The 21,616-nt window shown below is 45.3% G+C and overlaps 2 protein-coding genes across 10 annotated transcripts in view; one reads left to right on the forward strand and one right to left on the reverse strand.

The window, feature by feature from the left end:
* Positions 1 to 1,034: 1,034 nt before the first annotated feature.
* DRD1 (dopamine receptor D1) lies at positions 1,035 to 4,027 on the reverse strand. Of its 5 annotated transcripts, none has more exons than XM_021289222.2 (2): positions 3,307 to 4,027; positions 1,035 to 2,591 (listed from the first exon to the last, which is right to left on the reverse strand). In XM_021289222.2, exon 2 carries the CDS (start codon positions 2,581 to 2,583, stop codon positions 1,228 to 1,230), a length of 1,356 nt encoding a protein of 451 aa, XP_021144897.1. In that variant the 5' UTR covers positions 2,584 to 2,591; positions 3,307 to 4,027; the 3' UTR covers positions 1,035 to 1,227. The 5 variants fall into 5 exon arrangements, with proteins under 5 accessions (XP_021144897.1, XP_021144896.1, XP_021144893.1 ...); XM_021289221.2 differs by having other exon boundaries at positions 1,035 to 2,639; positions 3,307 to 3,443; XM_021289218.2 differs by lacking the exon at positions 3,307 to 4,027 and adding an exon at positions 2,890 to 3,060 and having other exon boundaries at positions 1,035 to 2,639.
* A 313-nt stretch (positions 4,028 to 4,340) lies between these two features.
* SFXN1 (sideroflexin 1) overlaps positions 4,341 to 21,616 on the forward strand; it is a 30,377-nt gene continuing 13,101 nt past the window's right edge. For 3 of the 5 annotated variants that reach the window (XR_010466100.1, XR_010466101.1, XM_065029554.1), the window contains exons 1-4: positions 14,428 to 14,641; positions 15,359 to 15,452; positions 20,613 to 20,787; positions 21,402 to 21,572. Coding sequence is in view for 3 of the 5 variants with exons in the window: in XM_065029554.1 (XP_064885626.1) it covers positions 20,624 to 20,787; positions 21,402 to 21,572 (335 nt within the window). In the remaining 2 variants the exon portion in view is untranslated. Of the gene's footprint in view, positions 4,486 to 14,427; positions 14,642 to 15,358; positions 15,453 to 20,612; positions 20,788 to 21,401; positions 21,573 to 21,616 lie in introns of those variants that run through there. The other 2 variants (XM_065029556.1, XM_065029555.1) reach the window with 2 other exon arrangements.

Raw genomic sequence — 21,616 nt, forward strand, 5'->3', positions numbered from 1 at the left:
ACCGTGATACAGAAGCAGACAGACGCATGATCCTGGTGGTACTGCAATAATACAGATGAGAACGAGTTTTGGCATGTTTACTACCGTTATAACCAATTGTGTTTGTTCAGAAAAGATATCCAAGACTTGAAATAAGAAAAATCTGAGAAAGCTGTTTATCTTACATAAATACAAAATGTTAGATACTAAGAATTGTTATCTAAGAAGCTTTTCTTCTCAAATTCGATTCTTCTTAAGGTTGTAGTCGTTTTTAAGGTATTTACAGATCCACAAACTTGACATTCTAGCAAAGTCTTTGTAACATGAAACTTTTTTAAAAATAAATAGCAGCAATTCATTTTATTTCTATAAGGGAAGAGATTTCCTAACTCAGTCAACGCCGGTCCTATCTTGTGAAAGAAATCCCACTTAAAACAAAATAAAAGCCCACAAGTAAACGAACTCCACACAGAATCGGTTTTGTCGATTCCTTCGTTTCTTGCTGAGCTTCTTAACATTCCTCCATTCCCCCCACAGGCTCTCCAGACTATCAGAGCTCATAATAAAGTGCTGACTGGTTGACTGGCCAAACCGCAGTTACGACACTCCAAAAATATCCCATTGTTTAGACATCTTAAATAACATAAATAAAGCTAGATCTGTTATAACATATGAAAAATAGCGATTTAAAACAATAAATAAATAAAACCAGTATCAACATATTACCTCCCGAAGCTTTAAAAATAACCATTCTCATTATAAGGCTCAATTATTTGTCAGAAATAATTTTAAGAAGGCATCTACTTACCTTTACAATCCCTCAGTCTTTAATTAGGACCTGTTAACACCCACTATCACAAGACACAGCAATCTTTTAACTTCTAGTAAACATTAATCTTAAAATACTTAACATTTATCTTTTGCCTCATTTTAAGCTAGAAATTGGTCTCTCTGTGTAGAGAAGCACTATTTTCTTTGTCATTGCACTGCATCTATATTGGTGTGTTTTCCTTAATATGAACAGTACAGTTTAACATCCTTTTTTAACCAATTTTCAGTATCTCTTCCTGTTTATTGTTTTAAATGTTAAATTTACTTTGAATGCCAGGAAAATTAATTCTGGGCTTAGTGTAAATGTGTATTTCTCCCTAGAGCTTAGTTTCTTACCAAAAAATCTTGTATATCTTTTTTTTTTTTTTGGATTATTACAATAAACACTATTAGGTCTTGCTGGGTAAACCTTACTGTTCAGGTTTTATGCTGCCCATTTTGTGTAATGGGATTGATCTTTTCCAAAGAAACATCAGCTTCATAATCCAAGATACTCGACAGTGCTGGAGACATTTTCTCCAAGGTTTTAGATAGTTCACCCTCTTCTTCCTTTTTAAGAGGTTCTTCTTCCGGACACATAATTGCATGTGGAATCAGATAAACCAGATTAGACTCTTTGGGGCTGGAGCCTTTGGGCTCATGTTGACTTGAAAAAACAACAGCTCCGTTATTGTTGATACTAACAGTCTCTATAGCATTGCTGGACAAAGGGCAGAGCCTGTAGCATCCTAGCAGGGTTGAAAACGCCTTGCGGAAATCAGCATTGAAGGCATAAATTATGGGATTGAGGGAAGAATTGGCCCATCCAAACCAAATAAAAACGTCGAAGGTCGTGGAATTAATGCAGAAAGCTTCTGCTCCCTTGGATGGTTGGGTGGGCTCACAAAAGGGAATCATGCAGTTCAATACAAAAAACGGCAACCAGCAGCACACAAACACCCCCATGATCACTGACAAAGTCTTTAAGACCTTCGTTTCCCTCTTGAAGGACATTTTGAAGTTGCTCTCTGGTTGCTGGCAGTCCATACTGCTTCTGTTGCCGGTCGTGTTCTGGCAGTTCTTGGCGTGCACTGCTGCTCTCTCCAAGGCTGAGATGCGGCGTATTTGCTTCTGAGCAATCCGGTATATCCTTGTATAAGTTACTATCATGATGGCCACGGGTATATAGAAGCTAATTAGAGAAGAGGAGATGGCATACATCCTGTTCAGGCTAGAATCACAGTTGTCCATGCTTATGCCTTGTAAGGTGGCATTTAGGTCCAAAAAGCTTGTGGTTGTAGCCTTGTGCCAGTTCAGCTGCACAGGGATGAAGGAAATCAAAACAGACAAAGTCCACGCTACGCTGATCATGATGAAGGCTGCCTTGGGGGTCATTTTCCGCTCATACCTAAATGGGCTGGAGATGGCCCAGTATCTGTCCACACTAATGACACAGAGATTTAGGATGGATGCTGTTGAGCACATAATATCAAAGGCCACCCAGATGTTGCAAAATGAACCAAAAGGCCAGAAACCAGCAATCTCAGCCACAGCTTTCCACGGCATGACCAGAACTGCCACTAAGAGATCGGACACAGCCAAGGAGATGACAAAGAAGTTGGTCACCTTGGACCTGAGGTGGCGAAACCTAATGACAGCTGCACAGACCAGCGTGTTTCCCAGCAGCGTGGAGAGGATCAGCAGCGAGAGGAAGCAGCCCGTGAGGATCCGAAAGGAAGAGTCCCTTTCCACCAGCAACCCTTCCCCATCCATAGTGGTGTCGTTCCAAGTCATAGTTTCTCCTGAGGGAAAATCATATCATGATTTTCATGACGACATCAGCTCCTTTCCTTGCAGAGATCAGAGACATCAGACATCCATTAATTACTCACCGCCAAACAGACCAAGGGTCCTTTTTTATGGTCCTTTCATCCCCAAATGGACTTCACCCACTTTGAATCATCCTGCACACTGAAAGGTTTATGAGCAGGAACAGAAAATGCACAAATACAGTCCACCCTACAGACTGTTTTTTAAGCAGTCCCTTCAGAAAAACACTGCACCACCCCAGTATGAACTAACCTAATTCAGACAGCTCACCTGCAAGTGTTCTGCTGTTGTCCTCTGCAAATATACCCCACAGACAGGAAGGCAATCACTTTTCCATGCTTGCATATACTCCCACTTAAATAGGCTATTGATCGAGTATTTCCAGTGTCCATTGCACTAGCCCTTCCTATTTACTGGAGCGTACTATACAAGGTGCTTTTTCTCTAGTTTCCTAAAGGTCTCACTGACAAAACACTCCATCCTTCCTCCCCAGTACACTCCTGTTACAAAATGCAACAGTCCTCTATTTCTGGACAGCGTCAGAAAGCAAATCTTCACTTCGTTTCAAATTGGTTTACACTTCCAAGACAAAGAAAATAAATATACAGTAGGTGTGTTTTGAAGGTTTTCGGTAAGAAGTAGCTCATGTCATTTAGTTTTATTTAAACGAGAAATGCTGGCTCCTACCTTTCACCTCTGATTCTCTGTTTTCTCTGGGGTGCAGAGCTGTCTCTCCTCTTTTAGTTTTGGAATTGCATAGCAAATCTTATATACAAAATCAACACAGAAACACTGCATTGCATCAGGTGAGTGTGTGGTTTCTTTTTTCCCTGAAAGTGCAAATTGGCCGGGGAGAAGTAAAAACAGGAGCTGGCAGAGTTCGACCATCAGGAGTCAGTTTTCAAGGGAGCAGGAGGTCTGTGCTGTCGGACCGTGTGTGACGGACCCAGCCGGCGAGCGCTCAGTTGCCTCCATCCCACGGCCCCTGCTGATCACCCTGCAAACTCTGTTGGCCGCATCTGTCCCAGTGGCACTTTGTACATCCCGTCAAAGCAGCACATCAGGGCAAATCATCCCAGGCAAAAGGCACGGTATTCCCAACAATAGCAAGAGCCAAGTACCATTTCTTTCTTCTGTTGTTCCCTGGAAGGAGAAAGAAGGGCGAGAGGAGAAGAAGGACCTGAGTGACCTCCCCTCGGCCACGATGCAGGTGCGACACCAGCGGTACCCGCAGCCGGTTCCTCTTCCAGCGGGGACAGTCGCTTTAACGCTCCGCTGTCGGGTTGTAGCTTTCCATAACTACCCTGGAATAATCCCACCAGCTGCTTAGCGGGGCTGCGCTCCGGGCATCGGGTCCAGCTTTTAATATGCCTTTTTCCGTCTCAGAAAAGCGGGGGCGGAGGCAGCTCCTCATGCGTTCCCGCAGCCTGCCCCGGGCCGTGCATCTCCGGTGCCGGGGTGTCCCGGCGGCAAAGCCTTTCTTCTGCCCGGGGCAGGGCTCGGCAGCATCCTCCGTCCTTCCAGGAAAGGTCTGTCTGCCTGGCGTCTCCTCCTAAAGGATTAAGACGATGGAGAGACAGGCATGGAGGCACGCAGCGGGCAAAATGCGAGCCCCCTTCTCCTCCTCTAACATCTTCGGCTGGACGCAGCTTCTTCTGGGCAGCCTTCCCCCGGTTTTTCTGCTTTCCTGGGGAAAAACTTCTCAGGCAGCCGCAGAGGAAGGCAAAGCCGGGCTCCTGGAGCCGCTGTCCTGGAGTTTAGCGCAGCCGGGATTACTCTGCCCTGTCTGAGCTTCGCCGAGCTCCGGGGCGCTGCGTGATGCCTCGGCGCTACGAGCCAGCTGAGTTCAATTCATTGATGCGGAAAGTAAGTACCGGCACTAACTTGGGGCTGGGCGATGCTCAGGAGGCGGGCTGCGGGCCGAAGCACCCGCGGCTCCCGCGGCCCCCAGGGGAGCAGCGTTACCCCAGGGCACGCTTGGGAAGCTGGGGGTTGGGGGGGTCGGTCAGGACCTCCCTCCCGGCACAGCGGGGAAGGGGCGGCGAGCGTGGGGGTGCTCAGGAACAGCGGGGAGGGCCGGGCTGCCGCCGGGGCAGCGCTCCGCGCCGCCTCCCTCCGCGCCGCCTGGCGCAGCGGCGGCCGCCGGGCTCCCTCTCCTGGGCGGTCGCGGCCCCGCGGCCCCCCCCGTGCCCCTCTCCGCGTCCCCCCGCCGCCGGACCGCCAGGCAGCCCCGGGGGGCCGAGCCACGCCGGGACGCTCCGATTTCCACCCCCCGCTTCCAGGCCGAACCCGCCGCCAGAAACTCTTAAACCCCGGGTTCATAACATCGTTATCCCCGCGTGTGGACAAGGTGGGGGGAACCCAAAGCCCCGGTTCGCAGCTACACAAGCTGCCTGAGGACCCGTATCCCGACTAAGTTGCTGGAAATCAGGCGAGGGGAGAGCAGGGAAACAATTTGGGACCCGTCAGAGCCTCGGAGCGGGAACCCCCTGATGGCACATGGGGAGGTGTTCGGGGTTTGTGTCTGTAGAGAAAACTCGGTGCACTGAACTGCTGCCCTTGAGCGCAAAAATCTGCCACTCTCTTCACACCGTGTTTTCTCCTTTGCAAAAATCCTTCAGGTTCGGTAGTAAGCACCAAAACCAGAGCAGTTGCATCTCAGACCCCTTCTTTCTACAAAAGGGATTTTTCTTTCTTATCTTAGCCACAACAGGCAATGAAAGAAGATGAACGTGCTGATTTGCAAGGTGCTACGTTTGTGTAAGAATCTTACTCAAAGAAAACCAGAAAATGAAGATAAAAGATATCGCAGGGAGGTTAAAAACCTCACGGAAGTTTTTTAAGCTTACTAAGTTGTCAAGATAAACTTTGCAGGGTTCAGCATTAGTGAAATTGCTTTTGTGCCATCTGTAATTTTTCACAATGTCAGTTAAAGCAGATACAGTGCTATATTAACCTTGACTAGCTAACTAAAACACTTGTTTTCCTTCCCCCTCTCTTTATTTTTTTCCAACTGTTTCTCAGCAGCAAGTTCTCATTCTCCCCTTCTTATTATCGTGCCCTTTAATCATCATTCACCTCCAGAGAAGGGTGAAAATACACAAGAAAATTAATCCTGTATTGTTTGGTAATAGAGATTTCTAATGAAACTCCTTGTGAGTTTTCTTTTTCTGTTTTCAAGGTCGTCTTTTTTTTTCCTCTTGTTCTTAAAGCACAACAATGGTGATGTTTCCTGCATTAAAAAGATCTGTAGCACACTTCTGGTTTTGAAGTAGAAACCCTAGGCTGAGGAGAACATTGCCCGCGTAAGAACTCACTGAGCACGTTTGATTTTCTTTCCACTACAACTGTCCTGGATTATTCCAGGAGAAATCACAGCTCCAGAGCACACAAACAGCACAATCTTCGAGGCATACTGAGGACACATTGCAGAAACGAGAGCTGTCTGCTCTCAATCACCTGCTTATCTGAGTGAAATCTTCAGTTCAATTTTGCTCGGGAACAGCCTTTCCCGGGGAAGAGGCTGAAGACAGCATTGAAAGGCCCCAGTGCTGCTCACATGGGTGAGGGTTTAAATTTTTCATTTGAATATGAGATTTTTAAAAATGCCATTTATCTTCCTACTCCCAGCAGCTTTTAAGAATCTCACGGTCTTTATTCGTTTGGCAATTCTGTGTCTGTTTCAGAAGACAGAGCCTCTCTCCTGTCTCATCTCTAAATGTGAGTGATCAGGGATGAACATGAGGTCTGGCTCAGCCGAGACCGAACCAGTGGAGCAAAGCCCCTTCAACATCTACGTAGGTTTCGAACACCAGCATTTCATGCAGGGCACCCTGCTGTACTCATTTGTCACTCGAGCTAATTTGCAAGCTTTTAAAACTTTCATGACTTAATAGTCATACCCAGGTGAGGAACAAAAGTGAAATCCATTAAACCCCTATTATTATTCAGGTAAATTTAGTAGTGGGATTAGGCAGCCGATTGACACTCTGGGAGCCAGTTATACAAAGTACAGGGTAAATTTTCCTCTTGCTGCCTCCAGCCAATGCAAGAAAGATCCATTTTCATCGCGGTCAGGACTTGCCTAAAACTGCCAACAAGAGGATGACAGTGCAGGTGTTTCTCTGAGATTCAGAAACAAGCACAGGGCTTGTTTAATTCTCCCTGGGTACATACATTAAAAAGCTGCTTAATTTAATTTAATGCTTTTTGATAGCTACTGACCGATGCTGGAATCAAAGCAATGCCCAGCAAAGCAAAGCTTTTGTGTCTCTAATACGACCCTGCGAGGCACCTGCTCCTCCCAGGACACTCTGATTGGAGAAAGTCCTATTTGGTCCATATGAAGCTTTAAAAATACAAATACTGAGTAGTGTCTTGATCCAAATGGTATTAATCCAAACAGTAATTAGCTACTGGAAGACCAAGCCAAAGTTGAACAAGGTCCAGATCTTGTATTGAGAGATAAACATGCCTTAAGCTACAAAATAGCACACATACTAGAGCTGGAGAAAGGCAGCTTAATTTCCAAAACAATGCACAATGTGTGGATACAAATTGTACTCATGTCACTCTCTGCAGACTTTTTGAGTCTGCATGCATGGGATTTATTAAACATGAAATCAGCTGAGGCATGTTAGCAGAAATAATTTTAGACAAAATAGCTGTCAGGTTTGTAAATAACAGGTTATACTAATAAGCCAAAATAACTTTAGCCTCAGCTTAACCTTTGCGGGAAAATCAAGGGCTCCTGGTAATCGAACAACAGCTATGAAGTCTCTTAAAGATCAGTGAAGCACACTGGTTAAATTGATATTATTATGCTGGATATTCCACAGGGAAAACCACAGTAATGAGTACAAAAGCACAGAGCAAAAAGTAGCAGCAGAAACAACTCTTACGTTGCTGCTAAAAACAAAACAAAACAAACTCCAAGGATTTCAAATTCATTCTTGGATGATAAAGACCCACCAGCAGCGAAAAAAGGATCAGTGATAGAAATGATTTCTAGTCCCCAAACGCTGCCAACAAGAGGCCTAAATATTCAGTATTTTGATTGTAGATTATGGGCATGTGCATCTTCAGCTGGACGTTACAGTCTAGAGGATTCAATAGGGTTGATCTCAAAAAGCACATCAGTGCCTTTGTGAATGTTGACTTTTGGACTCTTTCCAATGGCAGCCAGTGCACAAAGCATCCCTGGGTATCAGGTCACTGGTGAACTGTGTGAACGAATCTGGACACTGGCAGGTAAAAAGAAACTGAAAAAAAAAAAAGCCCAAACAGAAAAAACAAATTAATGAAATTCTGAATTTAAATGACTCGCTTGAGGCAGCTCATGCGGGCAGTGGCAGAGCTGGGCACAAAGGGTGATGCAAGGAGGGTGTAAATGGGGGGGATTTGTTGGGCGGTGGTGCTGGTTGCTGGATGCAGAGCTCCCGTGCTGGCTGCAGGATGCTGGCCGGGCAGGACCAGGCTCTGCTGCTCCTCTGGCATCTCCCCTCCCCGGTACATTGATGCTCGACTGCCAGAGCTCAAGCTCTGCTCCCCTTTCCTTTCATCACAGGCAACCCCTCGCTGCATCTGCAGCGCAAACGCAGAGCAAAGCTGGTTGGTTCAGCTGTAACCCCACCAGATTGTGCAACAAAATGGTTCTTTTGGGGAGAGAAGGGGAAGACAGGAAAGCAAGAGACATGCTGAACCTGTAGCTAGTGATTTGAGCAGAAGCTGCCAGCTGAACAGTCCCCAGCCTTCTGCCACACAGGAGCCACGGGTAATTTAAGCTCGGTGTGATGCTGCGAATAACCGTGTTATTGAATCGGCAGAGTTTATGCAGTGACTTTTTATGGGGTTTTTCCAGTTCCACCCTCTCACTCCCACAGGCCCACAGAAAAAGAAGCTTTCCACAGTGAACATCTGGAGTGACTCTTGCTCTCGCAGCTTGACCTGCTCCATCAAACCAAACTGGATCTTAAATCACCCTGGAAATCGCTGAGACGGGAAAGCCGAAAATTTCCCCCCTTCTCTTTGTGAGATTTCCATCTGCTACAGATATGGGGTAGCAGAGTGATCACTGCCCTGCCAACACTTCCCTCCAGAGTGGGTAGAGAGCCAAACTGCAGAGGATTATGAGAATAAATTATATCTGAGAGAAGAGCTCTAAAGAAAGAAAAACACTTCCTCTGGCTGCCCTTCTTTAAAACCTAAACTAAAGCAACAAATGCAAAATATCTCAGCATTTCTGATCATTTAATCAACAAATGTAGGCACTTGATGCATTGCTGAATTTTATATCCTAATCCATGTGTATAAAAACCCGACCCCTACACAGCTGATTGCTGAGGTCCTATTACATGAAATAGCACATAAACTAGTATGTTAACACAATGTTACAGACTGGCCCATTGCCTCCCAACTTATGCTTTATTTGCATGTGCATCGGTTTTAAATACTGTATAACTTGTATTTTTTCTTTTGTTCCTCACTGGATGGACATTTTAAGTCCTCTGAAAAATCGAAGTCAAATAGATGAATCAAAAGAAAAGTCACGGAAAAAAATGACAGCACTTCTAATGCTAAAGATGGCTTTGACATATTAATTAGTATCTCAGAAATGAAATAAAGCCAGTGATACAGAGTGATTCATTAGAATGAAATTAATCTGAGGAATAATTAATTCTGAGTGGATGGATAAAAAGAATACAAATAGATATATTAGCAGCAAAACTCTTCACAGATGAGTGCTACAGTGATATCTAGCAACAGTGGATTAGACTGCAGCTAACACAATTTTCTTAGCAGATGGCTTGGTAGGTGGCACTTTCCCTTCCTAAACTGGTGTTACAGATTTACTCCTGAGCTGCGTGCCAGCATAAAATTCATCCTTCCCCATATTCCAGCCCAGCCCCCCACTGATGGATGGAGAAGAACAATTTAACTTCCGCCAGCAGATTTTTGTGGGTTTCTGATGCGAGGATGTGTGATGACAAAGAGTGCACTTGGTAGCTACCGGAGCCCATTGCCTCTGACGGTTAGTGGAGCAAGTGAGCAATAGTTTGCACAACAGTTGGTTACATTTAAGTCCACATTATCGCACATTCGGTATGGTCGGGAGCTGCAGCCCTTTCATCAGCAGACTACAAATCTTTGAATTAAAAATAATGACCAGACCACTCCAAACGTCCCAGTCCTGGAGCTTTGCTGTGTCAGGCAGCATTTTCCCCTCTGCAGCTCCCCAGACAACCCTGCAGACATTGCAGTGTTGCAGCTGTACCAACCCAGGGTCTCACCTTCAGCTTCTGGGATTCAATTGTTCTTGGAGGCAAGATGCTGGTTGTCAAAGTCCTTACCAAATCACATAGTCTGGGCTTGATGGCAGTCACAAATGTTTCACCAAGTTAAATAAAGCACTAGAAAGATATTCCAAAGAATAATCCACACCAAGGTATAAACTTTGGGCTGCTTCACTCCTCCTGCCACGACTTCCATTTGAACTTTCGAAGGACCCAGTGATCTAACCAGATTACTCCAAACTATGATCTAATCCCAAATCCACTTTCAACCTGGCTCATCTGGCTCTGTTTTCCTGTTCCAGCCTCCGTGCCTGTCTCACCACATCAGGCAGGACTGTTTCATCCCAGCAACATAAGCAACATCTCCCTCTTTGCGGCCCACCTCGGTGCCCTTGGCTTTTCCCTGCGAAGAGTTGTTGCTGTGACGGTCTGTAACAGACAGTACTGGAAATGTTCCCTGAGTTCATCATTCATTTGTCAGAATCTGCCTCAAGGTCATGGGCTTTCCAAGTCAGCTCCCTCCCGCAAAGCTCAGCTGCCCAGGGCTGGGCTTAGTGCACATCAGGGCTCAGCTCCACCAACTCAGGTTTCAGGGTGAGCTGGTCCTTACCGTTTAGAAATTCAAATTAGGGATGTCTTCTATGTACAATTTGCATTTAGGGAAAACTATTGGATATGATCCTATCTACCTTCTGGTTTTGCTTTCCCCCCACTTTTCACAGTAGTTGATTTTCTGTGCTTTTCTCAGCATTATTTCTAATATTTTCCCCCAGGGCTTTAGGAACCACAGGATATACAACCCGACCGGGAATTTTCCATTGCTTTCTTGCATTTTTCTGCATCTTTTTAGGAATTCCACGTGCCTTTCTACAGTTTTCCTAGTGATGTCTGGGAATGTTCCTTCCATCTTTCTAGGAATTTCTACCCAGCTTTCAGGGAATTTCGTATTGCTTTCCCATTGCCTTCCAAGTACGTCTTTCACCTTACTAGGAATTTACATTTGCTTTCTAGGAATTTCCAGATGCTTTCAAGAAATCCTCAATGCTCTTCCGGAAACTTCCCTAAATTTTATAAGAATTTCTAAGAATTCCCTTCCACTTTCCAGGAGTTCCCTCTTGCTCTTGAGAAATTTCCCACAGCTTTCTAGGAACTGTGCATTTCTTTCTAGGGATCCTCCATTGCTTTATAGCAATTCCTCCTTACTTTACAAGAAATACCCTCCAGCTTTCTAGGAATTTGTAGCTAGCTTGCTTGGAATTCACATTTCGCTTTCCCAGAGACCTCCCCCAGCTTTCTAGGAGTTCAATTCTGCTTTCTAATAATTTTCTATAATTTTCCAGGGGTTCTCTTTAGCTTTCTAGGAATTTCCCATGGTTTTCTAGACACTTTCCATACCTTCCTAGGAATTTCCTGCTGTTAGGAATCCCTCTGCTCTCTCAGCATTTTCATCAGCTCTCTAGGTGTATCTGTCGTGCTGTGGCGTGGTGTCAAGTGTTGTTCCGTGCTCTATGTGATGTTGTGTGCAAAATTGAGTTGTGGTATGCTGTGTGCTATTCCAAGTTGTCCAATGGTGTCTTGTTTTGTCATATGTTGTGCTGTCACATACAGTTTTCACCTGTTTGCTTGTGTCACTTTATGCCTTCCCCTGTTGCTATGGCACGTTCTTGTGTGTGACATCTTCTGCTTCCCTGTGCTGTCTGAGGATATCACAGAATCACAGAATGGTTGGGGTTGAAGGGACCTCTGGAGATCATCCAGTCCAACCCACCTGCTAAAGCATCTTCACCAGAGCAGATCACACAGGGTCGTGTCCAGGTGGGTTTGAATGTCTCTGGAGAAGGAGACTCCACAACCTCTCTGGGCAGCCTGTTCCAAGGCTCTGGCACCTGAAAGAAGTTTCTCCTCATATTCAGATGGAACCTCCTGTGCTTCAGTCTGTGCCCATTGCCCCTCATCCTGTCACCGGGCATCACTGAACAGAGTCTGGTCCATCCTCTTGACACCCACCCTTGAGATATTTATAAGGATTGATGAGATCCCCTCTCAGCTTCTCTTCTCCAGGCTGAACAGCCCCAGCTCTCTCAGACTCACAGGATTTTCCAAAGCCATTGGAAACACTCAGGAGGTGATATCTGGTCCTTAGAGGATGGTGAAAAAAAAATTGTCAGGCCTGGTTGAGGCAGTTTTGAGATTCTGTGGCTGTTACCGGTGCCCTATGGGATGGTGCTACACCTTCTCTTTTTCCCATCCTACATCCAGAGCTGCTTATTGCCATCCCCAATCAGTCTGCCCAGTCAAGTGTCTTCTGCTGACAGCAGCTGGCACAGATGCTTCAGGGCATGAGCGATCCCACAAGAGACATTTATAAAATAGACACATCAGAGATTAAATGGCTTCCTAATCCCCTTGAAAGGCTGGTTTATCCCTTTAAACGTACCTTAATGCCTCTTCTAAATGCAGATTGGCTTTTCATGTCCATTTCCTTCCAGTCTTATCTGATATAATTATGCACGTTTTCATCTAGATAAATAGGAAAATTCAGTATGCATCAATTTAGCTTGGCACAGTATAGCATGAGTAACCTAGAATTGGGTTCAAATACTACAGATGAAGCCAAAACCTTTAAATGATTTTGTAAGTAGTCCTCTATCAGCTTATATAAGGGTTTCATTACAATTTATATTGCCAAAAATTGTAGTGTTACTTGTCTGCTTGACCAAATTTCCCTAGATAATAGTTTATTCATTATCAGCTGAGATTGGGAAAAGAGTGGTGGGTTTTGATACAGTGACACAGACTCTCAGAAATCCCTAAATCACTTACAGAAACAATCTTTGAACTGACAGGCATTTCTCAGTCTGTGCTGATGTCCCTTCCAGTGTGGGGTTTGGATTTTCTCCATAAATGTGCAGTAAGTCAGCAGACAATAGGAAATGCTGGATATACGTGTCTCACCTTGACCAGTATTCTGCTCCTGATAGCAAAACCCACCACAGAGCCTTCACAGGCACCTCCCATCAAGTGAGTGCTAGAGAATAGTTCCCAGAAATGTTGCTGGTTTCTTCTGACAAACCCCTGATAACCGTCAGCGTGGTGCCAAGGCCAGTTCCTAACACCACCTTTCAGAGCCAGCAGCCGAATACACGCCAGTTGTGTATTCCACCCTTGTGCTGCACGCTCAGGGCCATCACCAAATATTGTTTCCCTCCTGCTCTACGACTACATTTTTCATGGAGCAGAAGAGTCTTGATACACCGTCCTACACCTGCCTTTACCCTCTCAGACTGCACTGTTTGTGATCCAGGGCTGCGGTAAACCTGGTCCTGCAGTGCCGCTTGCTGGACATTTATATTAATAAATGTGATGTGCAGCAGCACTTCATTTTCCTTAGATAACGCCCAGTACTGGTTTGAAATGTTAAAAAACATGAAAAGCATTAATTTCCAATGTAAATATTAGGAATACAGGAAAGCTTGAGGAAAGCAAATACAGTAAAACTCATTTCTTAGATGAGGCAGTAATTGTAGAGGAACAGAAATCCTCCTTTTCTGGTGAGCATAGGGAGGACTGTGCTCTGTAATCAGGTGAAAACATGCAGGTGGATAAATTCACCCTTAGTTCAACAAATGCAAAGGACTGAATGTACATGTGGAGGTTTGCAGGAGTCAAATGCATTCCTTGGGAAATGCAGGAGTTAATGCATTCCTTGGGAAATAAGGCGACTGAAAGGAATGCTTCAACAGGCGCTCAGGTAGGGCTTATTTGATGAATCTAGTACTTGCCCTGTAATTTAACCATCAAAGTGCTGTACTCTGTGTGAACCTGTAACAAAACACATGCTTGAGCTCACAAATGAGACTGACCAAGTTAAGCTACATGGATCAATCTCACGGGACTGAGACCAGCTCAAGTGTTGCTGACTTACAACACTATTAGGCTTAAACATTAATGTGCCGATTCTTGACACGTGTGTTAGGGATCGAGTTTGTGCATTTGGCAGTGTTCATTAGGAAGCTGGGCTAGAGAAAGAGTAGGAACAGCCTAATGGAGTATCCCCACTATTTTCATTAAACCTCAAGTGATTGCACGTCTAATCTCAAACAGAGAAGCTATCTGATACTATAAAATGTGGATTGGCCACAATTACAAAAAGAAATGCTCTCAGCCTTCCAACAAAATCCGGGATACACGTTTATTTTTCTGGCTGTTTTCTGCAATTGAAGCGCGAGCGACAAAAACGTTAAGCAAGCAGAAATCCATCCCTTCCCTCCGCGCTGCCTTCGGGCCTCCGGCTCCTCCGCCCCTGGCGCTGCTCCCCCCGCTAACCGACACCCCGCTGCCGCAACCCCAGCACCGGCGGAACCGGCCCGTGACAGCCGGTGACCCTTCCGGCAGTTTCCCCGTGTCGGTTACACTAACACCGCGGCCGGGGCTGTCTCCGGACCGTTAAACGGCCACCGGCCGCTCCCGGAGCCGCCCTGCCCGGCACCCCGGGGCCGCCGATCCCCCCGGGGCGTCTTCGGGACTTCAGAGCCTTCGCCGGAGGGAGGCGGGGGTCAAACGGGAGGCTCCGGCGGGACCCCCGGCTGTCTGCCCGGCCCCGCCGGGGCGGAGCGAAGCGGCGCGGGGCGGCCCAACCGCCTACCCCGCGCCCTGAGCCGCGGCGCCGGGCGAGCCGCTTCCGGGCAGCGGGGCCAGGGCGGTGCGGAGCGGGGAGAGCGGCCGCCGCGGTGAGTACCGGGGCGTCCCGGCGGTTCGGGGTCCCCGTGGGGCTGGGGAGCGGGCGAGGAGGCAGCGCCGGTGTCCCCCTGGGTGTCCCCCCGGTGCGCTTCCCCGGGGCCCAGCCCCACGTGTCACCCCCGTACCCTCCGCAACGGCGCAGACCCATCTGTCACCTCGGGCCCCTCCGCGGGGGCCCAACCCGCCGTGTCTTCCCTGCCCTTCCCCACAGGCCCGGCCCGGCGTGTGACCGCCGTACCCTCCACAGGCGCCCAGGCCCATCTGTCACCTCTCATCTGCGTGTCACCCCTGTCCCCTCCATAGGGCCCAGCTCCGTGTGTCACCCGTGTCCCCTCCATAAAGCCCAGACCCGTGTGTCACCCCCGTCCCCTCCATAGCGGCCCAGCTCCGTTTGTCACCCCTATCACCTCCATAGAGTCCCGGACCGGTGTATCACCCCATCCCCTCCATAGGGGTCCAGCTTCGTGTGTCACCCCCTATCCGCTCCGCAGGGTCCCAGCCTTACTTGTCACCCTTGTCCTCTCCTCAGGGTCCCAGCCCCATGTGTCACCCCATCCCCTGTGTGGGAGCACAGCTGGTGTCCCAGCAGGTCACCCCCGTCCTGGGGAGGTGCTGCCACAGCCCTCCCCTCCATGCACACACAACAGCTCCGCTTCCCCACCCGCTCCCCAAATCTCCCCCTGACCACAAGTCGCCCTGTGTCACAGGGGCAGCCGCACGAATCCCAGAGCTGCAGGACAACACGCCTCCCTGCCGAGGGATCGTCCTTTCCAGGAGAGGAACACCACAAGTAACTTGGAGGTCAGACACCTGGTGTCCAGAGGCAGGGATATATAACTACTGCCCTTCTTTATTTAATGAATTATAAATAATTTATTGTTATTATAATGGGTGTTGGGGTGGGAGGCTAAAGACTGGCTTTGTACCTATGTGCAATTTAAAAAAATCACCTGTGTGGATATCAGAAAACAATACATGAAATAGCGGAAAACAACACAAGAGGGCCATGAACATGTCTGGGTAGAGCCAGGTAGTGCTACTTCCACTTACCAGTTGGGAGGTTAAAAAATAAGCAGCAGAGACAAGCTTGCAGCAGTCAGGACTGAAATAAGAGCTTGCGCTAACCCTTTATAGCAAAGAAGCTTTGTTTTTCTTAACAAAGAGATGATGTGAACGTGTGACGTGTGTCTGCAATGTACCCCACGCGATGGGAGAAAACGCAGCAGATTGAAAGGCGACACCGCTGAGCTGGCTGTGGCAACTTCTAACATCTAGAGGCAGGTTTAATGCAGAATGATGAAATCTCTCGTCAAGTTACACGCCAAAGATGGCTGCTGTTTTGAGGAGAGAGCCCCAGCAGCAGGCTCTCATTTCACACAGAGTGCTGCTTTTGTTGCTAGGCTACAGGCGGGACGCGCATTTATAAGCAAAAAAAGGTATCTCCTAGCGTTGCCGTGATTTGCCTTCTCCAGCATTCAATTTGTTTTTATGATTGCAGCAGGAAAAATCACAGTGCAGACAAAGATCTTTTTTTTCGCTTGTGATTTAAGTAGATATTTACTGATAGAAGCTACTTTGGGGAAGGAAAACTTGGCAAGTGGCTTTGTTAACATTTGGTGTAAGTACGTTGCATCAGACTTCTCCCAGTCATCAGCTGTGCTGCTTCTTTCGAACCGTGATAGCAAACATAGTACAAATAGAGAAATACCATTGCTTAATGACCCCGGTAAGTCTGATAAGTGCTCTTTTGCCATCACACAAAAATGCTTTCTTCCCCTAAAAATCTATTATTTCTTCTCATTTGAACTGATTATTGTGCCGTGATTGTCATCCGTGGAGAATGCATTGTGTTCTTTTCTCTGCCAGGGCAATTAAAATATGGGTAGTAGATGAGTTTGCCTTTCCGCTGTTGCTTTGCCAATGTGTTGTAAAATAAAACAGGTCACATTTTACTAATCAGTAAGTAGTTAATTTCCTGTCTGTTCTCCTAAGCTAACATAGCAGCTTTTGTGGTGGGCATTGCTTCTGGAAAAGAAAAATCTGAGACTCTTCAGGCAAAGTAGCGCCAAAAAGGACCAATCTCTTATTTGAGGAATAAAAAGGCCTAACAGGATCCTTAAATATTGCTCTATCTAAACAGCATGGGAGGTGCTTCAAAATAACATGCTCTCCAAAAGCAAACAAGAGGCCATTGTGCTTTGTTTATAAATATGTCAGAGGATGAAGATAAACTGTTCCTCTCCCCATTTTATAGCAGCAGGTACTTTTCTCAACTTGGTGTTTTTGTAGCCTATATCTCTCATTTCCCAGAAGAGGGCATGGGCAGCTGGACATCAGGCTGTTAGGGAGCTGCTTTGAAGAACTGAGATCTAGGGGCCCGAATGTGTCAAATCTTTCTTTCCCTCTCCCAGTGAATCTGCACGTGAAATGTTTTCAGCAGCACCAGGCTCTGACCTGTGAACTATTCCTGTTCTATAGCATTCTGGTAGGAAAGAGGAATTGCCATTACCTTCTATTTTTACAGAGTTTTCAGGGGAAAGGCTTGCTCAGCTTGTTCAAAAAAGGAATGTTTAGCTGCCTCTAGGAGATTTTATTGATCATGATCTGACCTGAGCACCTTTACATCACCTGCTGTTGGGATCTGAGTCCTGGTAGAGGACACCGTACAAGTTACAGCGTTTTTTCAGCATTTTGGTGCCTAGTTTTCTCCCTTGCCCTCCTCTATTCAGGCTGGGTTGACTTCTTTTTTAAGCTCCAGTGCCCAGCACTACCCGTGCTTTGTAACAGGCTTGCAACATACAGTTTGAGAGTCAGGCACCAAGAAGTGGGATGTCAAAATGTTCATTATCACAACTATGTGCATATTGCTTTTGGACATAGACTTCTCCCTCCCCCAGCACTGTTTTTGCTGACTTTCTGGAATTGTGTGCAAGAGAGGTGAAAGGCCGCTCTCGTTGATAGAGTCCACTTCTGCAGGAGGCTATAATCTGGACTCCAGACCCTGTAAAAACAAAAAACAACAGAAAATTCAGTGTAGAGAATGAAGCAGTACCCTATCCAGTACCCAATCTAAGGTTGTTTGCTGGAGGATCTTCAAGAGAATTCAGGCTTTTGTATCTGTTGAGGAAAACCAGCTGCTGGAGTAGTTCTCAGGCGAGTTTCTCTCACATTCTCTCTGACGATATTGCACTCTTGGCAACCTAAACAGCATCCCTTAAGGAATGTCCATTTTGCCATTAGGGATGGTTCTCGACTCAGAACAGTGACTGTAGCTTTAAAAATGTGTGTTTAGATCAGACATGGAGAATTTGGTTCACAGTTATACCACCGAGAGATTTCTTTTTCTGTCACTCTGTTCCCAGTGTTAGCTTAAATACTGGCAAAATTAGTGACATACCTGATGAAGTTTCTTAGTTGTGGATTTTTTTCAAGACTTGAGGTAAATTATGAGGTGTCAGTAACACAATGTCCTGGTAATAAATATATATATAATATAAATACATATAATATTTATATATGCACTGCTGCATGAGCTTAAGTTGCCCAGAATCTCAGAGATCCTGTGCCCATCTGGATTATCCAGTCATGCAGTAGGGTTTGAAATAAAGGAGCAAATATCTGGGTTGTTTAAAATTGAGGAGTATCTTATTGTCTGAAATAAACGAAATGGTCGTTGCTACTCTTTTGGCTATTGCTTGGGTTTGAAAAGTGGTTAAATGACCTTCAATGTGATGTTTAAAATGTCAACTTTGAAAAGGAACAGCAGAGAGTTGAACTCCTGACAACTCCTGAACCAGCGTTTTGTAGAATTGCTGCAACTGCTGTTGTTAACCTCTAAACGGGGTTTAAAGTCTTCTGCTGTGGCTCTGCCACAAATCTAAACATGGCCTTTGCGCTAAACTGCTGATCAAGCTTTGTGCAAGTTTTTATGTACTTATTTTTTAAGAGAGGCTGCTCTCACTTAAGCCCTCTTTCTCCCTCCAGTTAATGTTAGTATTAAACATTAGGCCGTGAACTAGCAGATGGTTCCATCTGATGAGAGAAAGGGCCAGAAATTTTGGGGTGCTTGGTGCTGGGCTTCCAGCTGTGTTCAAAGCTCACCGGTATGTACAGGAAGAACTTTAGGAAAATCATCAGTTACGATTTGGAAAACACGCCTGGGTGTATAGGAAGAGCCGTGGCACGAATTGTGTGGATAATCAAACCTCTGTGTCAGTGCCGATGGCATAACAGTGCCAAACAAATGCTCCTGGTGACAGGAGCGCGGTCCCTGGATTGTCAGCTCTGCAGCAGTTCTGCCGGGACGGCTGATGCTCCCCCACACAATCCGGCAGCGCGAGGGGGGATTTAGCTGCTGTTCCACAGGCCATTTGGGTACAGCCACCCGAGTTTGGAAACAAAGGGTTTAACAACTTGAATGTGCCAGAGAGCAAAGTCCATTCCTTATTACTGGTTTCATTTGCCAGTGTGGACTGTTACCTGCCTCAGGGTTTGCAGGCACAAGTGGTTCTCTTAAATACCTTTCCAACTGATCTGTTGTTTGACACAGCAAAAATATCTATTATTTCCGTCCTTACTGTGTATTTTCCACAATAGATGTTAATGGTTTGACTGGGTTATGATGTCGTCTTTTATCTTTTCCAGTGATGCTGGTTCTCCTGTTCTGTGAACATGGCATCAAAGTGACATTTCAGTATGAATTATGATAGTAGCTGAATTTATTGTTCCCATATCTGTTGATATTCAGTAAGTACCGACAGAGGGGAGACCAGTGTAAAACAGGACAAAGCTGAATCAACAGCACATTAAATTTTAGGGTGGAAAGATAACCAACGAAATTATCCAATCTGATCTTGAAACCCTCTCCTCCTCAAACAACTCCACTAACAGAGGATTTTGGGAAACAGAAACAAGCAGTCTTTTCCCTGAATAGTCCCCGCTCTATGAGCAATTCTGGCTGGTAAGAGGTTGGTTTGATTTGGTTTTTGCTAGAAAAGTTGTTCTATAGTGTCTTCTAAATATTTCCTAGTTTTCTTCTCCTTCCTGTTGCTTTTAAATCTGCCAGTTTAGTGCTGGTTGTGATAGGCATGGAGACTTAAGCCCTTCTTTCATTAGATGTTGAAGTAAACTCAGTCATCCTGAAGTAATTTTTAATTTACTGGGCTTTAGGCCCCATAAATGCACAACTGTGTTGGTTCCGTGTCCTTTATTGTCGTTCTTTAACCATCTTTGAAGTATCATTAGGAAATCTGGTCATGTGTTCATAATGTGGCAAATGGTTGCATTATATAATCTTTGGTTTAAAACATGGATTTAGAGAAACAACATTTATTAAAAATAAATGGCTGGGTTTGTGCTCCTAATTTTTTGTTTGGCTGCGCCAGAGAAGTTAACTGGATTTTATTAAGTATTTCTCCTGTTACTGCACCTTACAGCAGCTCTTCAGGCATCTCTTGAAATATTTAATATCTCCTTCCCCTCAAGACAGTATTTTTGGCCAACACTAATTCAACATTGAAATAAAGCACCGTTCTGATTAGTATATTGGTTTTTAATATAGCTATTTATTAATGGATTTCTATACTTCCTCTGCATCCGCCTCATCCTCAGATATTTGAACCTGTGTATGATGCTCCTCTACCTCATAATCAGATACTCGTACTCTTACAAAGATGTAATGTATAAATGTCTGGGGGAAACAGGCACAAGGTCATTTCTGTAGACATTTAACTAAGCTCTTGCTTATTTACTTCTATCAATACCAACCTCACTAAAACCCATGATAGTAACTGACATCATCTCCTTTCTGGGTATGTACTTCCCCCTTTAACGTTTAGTTCTACAGGTTGGTTGGTGTTTGTTTTTTCACTCTAAGCGTAACCACTTTTCATCCCGCAGGTTATAGATACGTTGTGAAATAAGTGGAATTCTGAATTGCAAATTTTCCTGTTTTCTTCGCAGGGTTTTTGAAGATGTCAGGAAGCGTACCACGAAATATTAATATAAAGGAGCCCCGATGGGATCAAAGCACTTTTTCTGGACGAGCCGCTCACTTCTTTACTGTAACAGATCCCCGGAATCTTCTGTTATCTGATGCCCAGCTGGAAAATGCAAGAAAAATTGTGCATGATTACAGGTATGTCATTGACCACCTCTACTGCTGGCCCAAAAAAGTCCATGTCATTGATAAGTACATGGTTATATATTTAAAAGGAAATATTTGAAGCCCTGTGTTCATTGCACCACACTTCTTAGTTTGGAGATTGAAACACTTTTTTTTAAGACAAATTTGCCAGTCATTGAGGTAACTCTGTCATCTGAGAACATCTATCAAGTATTCTGAAATACAGAAGTGTATAATTCTGAAAATAGTTACTATGACAACAGAGGTTAAAACTTCCTCTTATGTGTGATATTGTTTGAAGTAAGTAGTTTCTTAAATACTTGGAAAGTAAATTTTCAGTTTCATGCTGATGACTCCAGAGACTTTAGCTCTAAAATCTAGTACAGCTTTGAGTAAATAGGAATTTGATGCTGGAGATAACAACTCAGCCAGCGTACCCACTGCTGGGAGTTTCAGTTCTTTTTATTTTACCACTCCATTTAAAGATCTACAAGCTAACTATGAGGCTAGATTAACGTATTATGAACATCCCAAAGTCCTCTGATACCACATTTGTCACCGGAGTTTGCAGCATTTTATAATAATTGTGCTTTTTGCTGTTGTCTCATTTTTTAACTTGTCCCAAGACAAGGTATTGTGCCACGTGGCTTGACAGAAGATGAATTGTGGAGGGCAAAATACATCTATGATTCAGCCTTTCACCCAGACACTGGTGAAAAGATGGTTTTGATTGGCCGCATGTCAGCTCAGGTACCCATGAACATGACTATCACAGGTTGTATGATGACCTTTTATAGGTAAGTGATGGCAATATACCACATAACTAATTTGTGGGCAAATG

This window comes from Columba livia, chromosome 14 (genome assembly GCF_036013475.1).
Source record: "Columba livia isolate bColLiv1 breed racing homer chromosome 14, bColLiv1.pat.W.v2, whole genome shotgun sequence".
Taxonomy (NCBI): Eukaryota; Metazoa; Chordata; class Aves; order Columbiformes; family Columbidae; genus Columba; species Columba livia.

What these genes read in the sequence shown, in the direction of transcription:
- DRD1 (XM_021289222.2), bottom strand. Translation starts at nt 2,583, where the DNA reads ATGACTTGGAACGACACCACTATGGATGGGGAAGGGTTGCTGGTGGAA.